General features: G+C 39.6%; 1 protein-coding gene across 1 annotated transcript; it reads right to left on the bottom strand.

Annotated features, from left to right (window-relative positions):
- Positions 1-1821: 1821 nt before the first annotated feature.
- On the bottom strand, positions 1822-8310 carry abrab (actin binding Rho activating protein b). Its single transcript, XM_083899939.1, has 2 exons — positions 7418-8310; positions 1822-4169 (listed from the first exon to the last, which is right to left on the bottom strand). The coding sequence occupies exons 1-2, from the start codon at positions 8203-8205 to the stop codon at positions 3686-3688; spliced, it is 1272 nt and encodes a 423-aa protein (XP_083756065.1). The 5' UTR covers positions 8206-8310; the 3' UTR covers positions 1822-3685.
- Positions 8311-11993: the final 3683 nt, after the last annotated feature.

The raw sequence follows: 11993 nt of genomic DNA, 5'->3' as shown, positions 1-11993 counted from the left end.
TGTCAAACCTGTTGAAGAATAGATTTAACTCATTGGCCATAGCCAAGCTGCCATCAGCTCCACTGCCAGTGGGTCTCAAACCAGTGATGGTCCTCATACCACTCCAGACCTCCCTCGTGTTGTTCAGTTGGAGTTTCCTCTCCAACTTCCTTCTGTAACTGTCCTTATCCAGCCTGATCTTATCATTTGGTTCCCTCTGAATGTCTCTCAGCTCCTCCCTGTTCCCATCTTTGAAAGTCCTCTTCTTCTCATCGAATATGGCTTTGATGTCTTTTGTTACCCAGGGCTTGTTGTTTGGGTAACACATTGCTGGGACAATGTTGTCCACACAGAAATTGATGTAGTCTGTGATGCACTCAGTAAGCCCATCTATGTCCTCTCCATGTGGCTCACAGAGTACATTCCAGTCAGTCACCTCCAAACAGCCCTGCAGGGCCTCATCCTCTGACCATGTTCTCTATGTCTTTGTGATCACAGGCAGCCTCTTCACTAGAGGCACATAGCAGGGGGTGAGAAGCACCAAGTTGTGATCTGATCTAGGGCTGAACGATATGGACACAATTTCATATCTCGATATTTATGCCAGATATCTCGATATCGATACGATATGACTACAGGTTCTGTGAAAACCAAGCATTTTTCAGAAAAATAAAAACATAATCAAAACGTCACAGTCCATCGTTTACATACATACATTATGTCGGTGATAAAACAACTGTACAGTCAAACAGCCACTTCATATTTACTTTATGTAAAACATGAACAAAATGAGGTTGATCCCATGAGATTATACCGAGGTCTTACCTGTTTGAACCTGTTTGCGCTCACCGTATGAGCGCATTAATATTTTCCAACTCCACTGGGTGAATAACGTCGCCCTCCACTTCCCCGTTGTCATGGTGACTCGTTGAAACGGGGCTCCATTGATGCTGTCTTTTTATTCACGCTTAACTCCAGGTGAAATTACTCTGAGTTAAACAAACTAACTCAGCTCAGCTGTTCTGAAACAGAGTTTCCTGTCTCAGAGTCGATCAACTCAGAGTTCAGGGTTAGACTGAGAGTTTGTTGAACCTGCTTTGTGAAATGGACCTCAGGTCCCTACATATACTATCTATGCCCTTCTATTACAGAGTGTGCCACAGTGTTTGAGTGTCATTGTTGATATCTTAGATGAAGACATGACTGTTTATGAAAGTATGAGGAAGTCAGTACAGTTTTACAGTACATTCTTGTGTGGTAACACATGTCAGGTCAAACAGGTGTGGTTGTCAGTTTCCTTCCTGATTTTTTCTTCTTAAGAACAGTTAAGCCTGCCTGAGAGGTTTTAGAGCAACAATATACACAAGCATACGTGTTCTTGTGTGTAATACTAAAAATAACAGCATAAATCATGAGTTTCAGTGCAAAAAAAATACCTTTGTGGTGGTAAATTAAAAACAAAGAATAGAATCAAAAAGCCCTGTTTGTGAAGCCTAGTGTGCAATTTAAAGTTGAGGAAGGCAGCAGAACACACCCACATATCTGCAAGCAATGATATAATGTGGCTGTTTATACAGCTAGCACAACAATGTGGAACCCTATGAGAATGACAGGAGTATAATAAATGAAAACTCAAGTAAAACTTTAGACAAGTTTGAAATAAATAAATAAATAAATAAATAAATAAATAAATAGCAATCTCAGACAAGCAACTCTGTCTCTCAATCTCAGTTCAGAAGATGATACTGTCACCTTTGTTAATCAGAATAAAGACCGAATTTTCTTTCTTTTTTAAATTGTTTTTATTTGCAGTAGAATCCTATTGACTTTTACACAAAAACAAAAGCTCAACATTGAAGTATATGTTAAAGGAACAGTTTGAATTTCTGTAGCGATATGCTCATTATCATATAACCTGAAAATAGTGGGACTTATAGCCTGGCTCTGTCCTTCTGAAAAATAATTCACTATTAACATGCTTTATCTCTAAATACTGAAATCTGACAGAATAAACTTACGGTGGAGCATCAACAGTTTTATCTCCTCATAAAACTATGGGTGTTAATGAAACGCAAAACTTTTTTCCAGCTAACTATGAGAATGGTAATCTTCGTACCAAAATGTAACAGCTATGCAGTCGACTGATTAGTCGTCTCTCAGAAATTCCAGCAGAAACTTAAGTGTATCTGAGTCTGATGCAAGACAAAGTACTTTCACTAGTGTGTCAAATACTTTCCCTTGGTATCTACAGTTTCATTACTTTACCCCAATATGATACCCTTTTACTTGTCCCCCTATGGTTCTGTAGTTCAGCTTTGTCTTAGTTTATTTAATTTTAGTAAACTCTATCCCCACCGATGACATCACAATTAATTTTTTTCAAAATGTCATGGAATCCCCATCTCTATAGTGGACACAAAACATATCTTTACAATCAGACGAAATTAAATTTGGTTCAAATCCATATTATGGATGCCTCAAAATAACAAGTTCACGTGTATATAGCAGTGACATTTTTGTTGCGGAGATTTGATTATTACTGAGTCGACCGAAGATGGAGTATTCTGGAGTCAGAGATGAGTTAACAGTTGGGCATCCTCTGTCAGTCTGCCTGTGAGTCCCAGAGTTAGGATACTTAAAGGTGCTTCATGGAGCTGCCCTTGGGGAGGACTGCGCAATAGCGTCAGTCATCTGCCCCAGTCCGGTCAGGCTCAGCGAAAACATGAAGAGATGAATTCTGTAGACAACAGACTGGAGCCAGTGCACCAAGGCTGCTGAGATTAGATAGATAGTTGTGGCACGCAACGTCCTCAATTGTTTAGGCTTGTGCTTAGGAATGGGAGCTGATAACTTTAGAGAAGACCAAATAATGTTTTTCCCTTACAATCTTAACCGATTAGGATGAATTCAGTCATGCGTCATGCTCAATAAGATGGTGACACCTGTGAGCAGGAATGGTTCTACTTTTCTATCTAGAAACCCTGGATCCAGTGGATCAAAATATAAAAAAGGTTAAAAAGTATTAAAGGCCTTGGTGTAGGTCTGGACACTCTGTTGTGTTGAAACTGGATCACTAATTGACATTAACCCCCAACAAGAGCAATGTTGTTAAGGGTTTCTATAACTCTAATCAATTATTCTAAAATCCAAGGTTGACAGTGAAAGAAAGTCATTGTCATTCTTTACATTAATTATAACAGTCTGAGTCTAACAGACCAGGAGACAGTTTAGTGGTCTGCTCTGCTCCCCTACATTGTGCTTGGTACATTGTAAAGAATGCTGATCCGCAGGAATTCAGGTAATGAAACCCAGTCCATGCTTGAATTAATGTACCATGGCATACTGCAAAGCTGCTGGTACTTTGTGTATAACAGACTTGACTATCTATTAAACCAAGCCAAAATGCAAAAGATACTGAATGGAAACCAGATATGTACCTTGAGAATTCAAACTTCATATGCGTAACTATAACTCACACTGCAGTCTTCTATAAAAATAACATCATTTTTTTTTTGTCATAACATGGCCTCATCCACCAGGCTTTGTCATGTCTGTATCCCTGTGACATTGTTCTGCATGTGTACACTGAATATACCCAAGGCCAAATTGTATTTTAAATCCTCCTCTCAGCCCTGTGTGATAATGAAAAACGATACAAATTAGCAGTGAGACGATTTCCAGTGCAACTTTGATCCGAGTGTTGATATCACCCCAGCAGAGTAATAATCACGCCATCATCCTGCCCTTGCCACAGCATCTCCCCTTCAAACGCCACCTTCCCATGTTTCCTGGCTCTCATCAGAATCCCAACCACCTTGTCAGAGATCCTCACATATCTCTCAAACAGCTCTCCGAATGTGATGCGGGTCTTTCCATCTGGGTCCGCATCAGCCATAGTCCTGATCACGTAGCACATGTCTGCTATCTCACGGTGGATGTGTTTCTCGGCACGCTTGGCTCTCTCTGCTGTTTTGGTACCCTCCTTGGGGCGTCCATAGCCCTCCTGGCCCCTTTGAAGGCGAAGAGACATTGAATAGTCATAGTCAAAGTTTTCACTGAAGGGGTTTAATCTCTGGTTAACCGTGTGCTCTGAGGCCCAGTTCTGCCACCGGCTCTTAAGGTTTCCCACCGGACTGTATTTCTTGGCAAGAGCATTGATCTTGTTGGCGTCCTCAGCTTCTTTTTTGTAACTGGAAGAGATGTTACAAACAAAATCAAGTCTACGATGTACTCATTGCCAGTTTGTATGAAGTATGAAGCATGACAATCTACATGTACAGTTGTAATATATAATAATAACATATGGCCTATCAGATGAATGTCTGAGTGATGTATGAGGGGAAAAGATCTAAAGGTCTTATGATGAGATCATGAGGATTCATTCAGGTACATTTAACTGTACAAACCACAAAGATCTTATTTTGGCTTCACCCTTTAGAGGTCACCACAGCTGATTATCTGCCTCCATCTTAGCATCTCCCTTGTGCCCTCTTCTGTTATACCAACATGTCCTCCTTCACAACATTTGTGAACCTTCTCTGTGGTCTACATCTTTTCCTCCTGCCCGGCAGATGTATCTTAGACATCCGTTGTGCAATATCATATCCGTCGTGCATGTGACCAATCCATCCCAGCGTTGCCTCTCTTTCTTCATCTCCAAACTGTTCAAACTGAGCTGTCCCTCAAATACGCTCACTCCAATCATGTCCATCCTAACCACAAAGATAACATGGAAATGCCAAAGAGGAAGTTTTCCATGTAGTTTTAAGAGCAGAATGATCTGGATTCTAAGAACAGCAACTCTGTTTACCTTCCCCCGAGTTTTTTTGAGTGTATGGTTGTATAATATATTATATAATATAAGGACTCTTAAATGCCATTTAGATTTTCAGTGTGGAGCTTGGCGACAACTTATAGATGTGCCGAGAATTTATCATGCCATGACACTTTATACTGCAGTCTGCAGGGCTTTTATACATTTTTGTTACAGGTATTGTTGATGCAACACAACACAATATGAATTGTAAATGTGAATTTTGAAGGTAGGATATGCGCATTGATGGTAAGGAAAGGTAGTCTACTGTGCTTTTCAACCCATGCTTCCCTTTGGTGATGTTTAATTTAACGCTGTAATGAGCTATAATATTTTTTGGACTTATCTGACAAATATTTATAAAATTTTGAACATGCCGTATAACAGCACATTGCTTTTTGCAAGTTTTTGCTATCTTAACATTGGTCACTCCATCTGCTACAATAAATAGACTACATTATTATGAAATTTTTTTTCAAATTTCTACATTTTAATTTTCAAATTTGACATTTCAAATTGGATGTTGTTACCTTTTTGCTAGAGGACGTTTTGAAAATGAAATCTTAAATGTCATTTTCATTATCATTTTAATTAAGTCACAGAATGAGCAGTCCTGAAGTTGAAAATAAAAATTCATTTTGAAATATTGATTATTAATTTTATTTATGGGTCACAAAATGCAGCTCCATTTTGAAAATGAAAAAGCCTTTCTGTTAATGCATTTTCATTTGGATAATGGCACACATGGTTTCAGCCGACTGACTTGTAAATGTGTGTTGCTACCATTGTTAAAGTGATGTGATGTCTGCTGTGTCCATCACTGTTGGGTGCAACTTGTTTGGAACCAGTAAAACAACCTTAGAACTCCGTTTAGGCCCTGTCGTATTTGAGCTCAACTCAAAACATGATTTAATTCACTAGAACCTGTCAGTATATTTGAATAACTTATTTTGACTGGACGGCATTAGTGCCTCTGCATGAAAAGTTGAACATTTCTGTATTTGTTGTGCAGGTAATGTGAGCAAAGAGAGGAAAAGGCAGGGTACACTGTGGACAGGCCAATACAAACAACCATTCACATTCATCATTCACACTTATGGATAGTTTCGAGTGTCCAATTGACCTCTGCATGTTTTTGGACTGTGGGAGGAAATCGGAGAAAAACCCAATGTGCACAGTGCTATGGTTAGGATTAACCAATGTCAATAAAACAAAGGAATTACTGTTCAGCTCCCCCTCACCCCAGCACCCCACCACCATAAACACCCAAACAGTCGAGACAGTGGACACTTTCAAATACTTGGGAATAACTCTGGACAACAAACTCAACTTTGATCAGCACACTACGGACATCCAAAAAAGAAGCCAACAAAGACTGTCAGCCATCCGCAAACTCAAAGGACTATACGTTGCACCTCACCTCCTGTTGTTACTCTATCAAAGCATTATTCAACCCATCCTTCTGTACTGTTCCACATGTTTCTTCACCATGCTTTCTGTCACAAATCGGGCCAAACTCACACGCATCACAAACACAGCTGCTAAAATCATTGGTCTCCCCACACCCAACCTCACAGAACTGAATGAAAAATCCATCAACCGCCTAGAAAACTCCATAGTTCAAGACACCACTCACCCACTGCACCAATACATCACCCCACTACCCTCAGGACGAAGATACAGAACCCTCAAATTCAGGTGGGCTCGTCTGGGAAAAAGCCTGATCCCTGCAGCTATAGCAGCCCTGAACAGCAGGCCCCGCTGATCTGTCTGTCCAACACTGATCTGTCTGTCTGCTGTTTCACTGTGTCGTCATGTACTGTATGTTGTCACTGATGCTGTGGATGTTGTTGTGTAAAGCATTGTCTGTTTGTGATGTATGTCCTTCATTGTGCAATCTGTGAAAACAAATTTCCACATGTGGGACAAATAAACTTCTTCAATCTTACTCCACTGTGTGATCCCTGTAACATTAACATTAACCTCTAAATAGTTATTGTACAGTTTCAAGCAAGTAGTTTCACCTCTGTACATCACACCCATTTGGAGTGTGTTTTCTTTTTTTTTAAGTGTATTGTATGTTCACATGTTCTAAATAAAGCATTCATTCATTTATTCATTTACAATGTATCGAAATACATTTACTCAAGTTACTGTATTGAATACTATTTTTGTGTATTTTGTATTCTTTAAGTACAATTTAAAATCAGGATGTTGTATTATACTTGAGTACGTATTGACTCAAGTATTGTACGTAGTTACTTTATAAATCCAATCCGTTACTGAGTAAAAATAAAAATTCAGCACAATGAAGACCTACATAGAGTGAGTGAGTGATAAAAGTGATGTAATATCCTGTGTCGTGCCGGGCGCGTGAGCTCCAAAATAGTTTGGGATTTCTGACCCCTTGTCATATTTCTACTACCCTCACACCCCACGCAAAGTAACTAAGTAACTTTTACTTAAAGTACTTCAAGTATTTCAAATGAACTACTTTTTACTTCTACTTGAGTACATTTTCATATGACTACTTTTACTTCTACTTGAGTAATATTTCATCAAAGTATTGGTACTTTTACTTGAGTACAATATTTTAGTACTTTTTCCATGCACACGCATACTCACGTTGGGACTGGAAGTCGTTTAATCCTCACGGCTGACTCAGCATCTCCTTCACTGTCTTTTTGCCCTGTTTCTTTTAAAATGTTGTCATTGTGTGTTTCAGTGTTCACTGTGTGTCCTCTGTCCTTCTCTGTGTCAGGATGTCCACTGTCCTCTTTATCCAAACCACCGGTGAGTGACTTTCCTGGCCAAATGCCCTCTTTTCCGAGCATCTGCTCAGTCTCCACTTGTTTCCAGCTTTTGGTTAGCGATGACACCACGTTGGAGCACTTTCTGCGGCGTGTGGGTGAACACTTCTTAGTCAGCTGCCTATCGATCTCCTCACTTGATGGCAGAGTGTCTCTCTTGATCTTCTCGGTCAGCAGTCCGACACCCATTCCTTTCTCCTTAACTCCACTTGTCACCGTTTTCACCACTTGTTTTGTTTTGATAAGAGAAGCAACTGGTGGCTCAGTGGAGGTCACAGCCTCCTCGATCTTCTTGTGATGAGCTGATGTCTTGTCGGTTTCTCCAGAAGCAGCCACATTAGTTTGAGCCACTGCTTTTGGTTGAACTTGAGTGGGAGGAGGTTTCTTGGTGACCCATGTCTTTTCGAGTTCCTCTGTTGGTCCTCCCAGTGAGACTGGAGCCCAACCACTAGGCTCATTGGCCTGCTTTTGCTGATTGTCTGAAACCCACTGCTGCCAGCTGCTTGTCAGGCTGCACACCATGGTAATTGTGCGTAGCTTCTTGATGTTCCTGCTGGTGTTTGTTTTCCTCTGGGATGCTTGGCTGCTCTGTTTGTCAGACATATTTAACTGTATTAATGTGTCAATCCAGGCACAATTACTGCTTAAAAATTAGCTGTCAGATGTTGCTACTTTAGAGTCATCTCCACTCCACTGCTGCTGCTGTCTAACCTCACGCTCGCAGCAACAACTCTAAAATGGGGAGGGCAAACCCTAACACGATGGAAAGTATGCGAGTCATGCCAGGCCATGGATATGATCATCTTTCCCTGACACAGACTGTGCAGCTTGTAACTTCTTGTAGCTTGTAAGAGGTGAACAGGGCAGTAGTGCTAAGTTTGATACATACAAGATACTCAAAATGTCCTGTACACTTACTGTATATCAAGGGAAGTTTGATAATCAGGAGGCCTTGTACACTGGGACAATAAAAATGATCTTGTGTTGACATAGTTTTTATTCCTAGTGGGGATGACAAGTAACACATAGGTCCTATTTCAATATGTACATTCCCAAAAGCAGTCTTTGTCAGGAGATTCTGTTGCTAGACAAAGTTTTAAAGAATCCTGTAGGTTAGTAAAAAAAAGGTGATTTTCGGGCAAATAAACAATGTTTGTGAGAAAAAGTTGCACATAACAAACTCAAAATTGTTATCGTAATGGGTGTATTTTGGGCAAGTGCAATGAACAAAATACAGATTGTTGACAAATTGATGGACTTTGAAACATTGAAATCCTTCTCAACAGCAAAGGCCAGGTACCATCTGGCACAGCGACATCACAACCGTCCCAGTAAGTGCCATCTTTCATTTCCTTTAAAAGCCAGGTTTGCACCTTGGTAGATTACTGTTGTGATGGTAAATTGGTTGTGCAAGTGTGTGTCCTGCCTCTGTAGAGGAAAATGATCAGCAGACGGATGAGGAGACGATCCATGACAACAGTAGGTTTCCAACTAAAGCTTAAGGTGAAGCAGGAGTGGAAGTGTGCACCTGTCTCTCTGCAACTGGTATTGTCTTGATATATACCCTTAATTATATTATAGGTCTTACATTTCCAAATACTGGAAAATATTAAAATCCAAATTCAAAAATAGAATCAAAAGCATAATCTGCTTATTTGTGCATCTTTAAAATTTTGCAAGTGATCTCAAAAACACTCAAAATCCCCAGTGTGGTAATAGTTAAAAAGATGTTTACCTGTTCAAGATCCTATCCCTTGCGGCTAAAAAGCCATTACAAGAAGTTGGCTGAAAACTGAGCCACCTGGACTGAGCCATTGGCTGGACATTGTGGAAGAAATACGATCAATGGAACAAATGACCTATAGCCTACGAACTAAGACAGATTCATACACTGCAAGATGGACAAAGTGGCACCTTTATGCAAGATAGTAGTGTTTCCCCCCCTGTATTTGTGCTTTGTTTCTGTAATGTTGATTGAAAAATAAAGTAAAAAAAAAAAAAAAAAATCCCCAGTGTGAGTCTTGCATGAGCTACAGCTGAGATAGAAGGGGAGGAGCAAGGAGACACTTAATCCAAGATGACAAAACAAACCATGAACTTCTGACCAGGAGAATCTGAAACCTGGAGGAGTCTCTTCTTGCCTGTGAATAGGTTAGTGTTGCAGCGCGGAGGGTTGTGAGATCAAGGTTTGCTTAAGAGTGTGAAAAGTAGAATTCTGACTTTAGATCCATGAACTTTATGCTTTGGACAGAATTGTTTTTCCATGTTTTATGTGAGTGTTCAGAATGTTTACATGGGGTGGTGGTGGTGGTGGGTGCATGTGTGCTATGAATAGAACTTGGCTGAAAACACTCACACAGACGTGAGGTTGCAGCTGTCAGGAGTCCGTCAAGAAGAGTGAAAGTGACTCATCAGCTCAGCACTTCTACTCAAACCAAGTCAACTGGTGGTTAAAATACTTCTGCAGCATCACATATCAAATTCCCATCTGAGAGGAAGGTTAGTGCTCCCCCATTTGGACAAACAGGCTTATTACAGTCTTAGGTTTAGTGACTTGAAATAGTATGTGGATTCTACGGTTGTTCTACTTGCTGATTATACATTAAATTAGTTACTGTTTGCTGACATTGGCCACCAGAAGCTGTTCATACCAGACCAAATAAGGCCGTAATCTGAGTGTACTGATTCAAGTCAGGGTGAGTTTTATTCCTTATAAACATTCATACAGCCACATTATACAAGGTCAGTGAATCCGACAGAAAGTAAATAAATATGTATGTATATATATATGGATGTATATATATAGTATATCAGAAAAGTGAGTACATCCCTCACATTTTATAAATTTTTTATTATATCGTTTCATGTGACAACACTATGGAATCCCATTTCCACCACTTGGAGGAAAAATACTAGCCAGATACCAAGTCAAAATTATGAGATAGAAAGTCATAATTATGAGATAAAAAGTCGAAATTATGAGATAAAAAGTCATAATAATGAGATAAAAAGTCATAATAATGAGATAGAAAGTCAAAATTATGAGATAAAAAGTCATAATAATGAGATAAAAAGTCATAATAACGATATAGAAAGTCGAAATAATAAGATAAAAAGTCGAAATTATGAGATAAAAAGTCGTAATTATGAGATTTAAAGTCATAATTATGAGCTAAAAAGTCAAAATTATGAGATAAAAAGTCAAAATTATGAGACAATCTTCGATAGTAAACACCAGTCAAAATCGCTTTGAGTCAGATGCAGAAATGGAGTACATAGAGGATTACTTCAAACGTGGCTTTATGACAAATGAAATACTTGATTTGCTTGCTGTTTCGCATGGAGTTATATTAAGCAAACGTACTCTGGAGAGTTTTTTAAGCAAGAAGTTATGGCGAAGGAAGAATAAAACCAACATGGCTGATGTGGCAGCTTTAATGAAACAGCAGTTGCAAACGTCTGGTCAGTGTCATGGGCACCGATGGATGCACCAAAAGTGTTGGTTATGGAATTGTGACTGACAGAGAGACCGTGCGAATATTGCTGCGACTATTGGATGGTGAAGGTGTTGATCTGAGATCAAGAAACAGACTACGACGGCGTGTTTACCACAGCTGTGGTCCAAACTACGTAGGGCCCATTGATGGCTACGATAAGCTTAAACCATTTGGAATTACTATCATATACAGATACATAGATGGCTTTTCAAGAAAGATGATATGGGTTGAAGCCTATAAAACAAATTATATTATACTATTTTTGAGGATGCGATAACAGAACTACAACACGGAACTAAAGTAGGCCACCTGTGCTGCCCGGTGACAATTTATTGAGTACCACGAGGCAAGCTAAGCCGAATTGCAAGTTCAACAATTTGTGGTTCCAATTTTCTTTCATGTCTTTTGTACTTTTTTGCCAGTACGGAGTTGAAATGGCTCCTAAATTGTATTCATTATGGTCTTAAAAAAGTCTTAAAAAGTCTTAAATTTGACTTGTTGAAACCTGCAGAGACCCTGCAGAGGGTCGTGGGGGGTGCTGTGCCTATCTCAGCTAACATAAGGCGATAGGCGGGGTACACCCTGGACAGTTCACCAGAACATCGCAGGGCTGGATGTGTGGTCATTAATACTAAATGGTTGATTGATTTTGAAATCATCTGTCATCTGCTGTGTGGTTAAAAAGTAATGCAACAGAGTTTGATTATATATAATATATTTTTTTCATAATTACACAGCTACACATGAGAATGCATTCTCATGTGTAGCTGTGTAATTATGACAAACGACCAGCAGGTGTCGCCCCGTGAACACCTCTTGATCTATAGGTTTGGTGAATCTCATTTTCTCAAACAGAAATGTGGCTATCCTGAGAGCTGGACAGAAAAAAGACAT

The sequence above is a fragment of the Microchirus variegatus genome (genome assembly GCF_963457635.1).
Source record: "Microchirus variegatus genome assembly, chromosome: 13".
NCBI classification, from domain to species: domain Eukaryota; kingdom Metazoa; phylum Chordata; class Actinopteri; order Pleuronectiformes; family Soleidae; genus Microchirus; species Microchirus variegatus.
Note: the sequence above shows the minus strand (reverse complement) of the source record. Positions and strands in the feature narration are given on the sequence as shown.

Coding starts and splice junctions, on each gene's coding strand:
- abrab (XM_083899939.1), bottom strand. CDS start 8,205: ATGTCTGACAAACAGAGCAGCCAAGCATCCCAGAGGAAAACAAACACC. Junction 4,170..7,417: donor AAACGACTTCCAGTCCCAAC/GTGAGTATGCGT, acceptor CATCTCTTCCAG/TTACAAAAAAGAAGCTGAGG.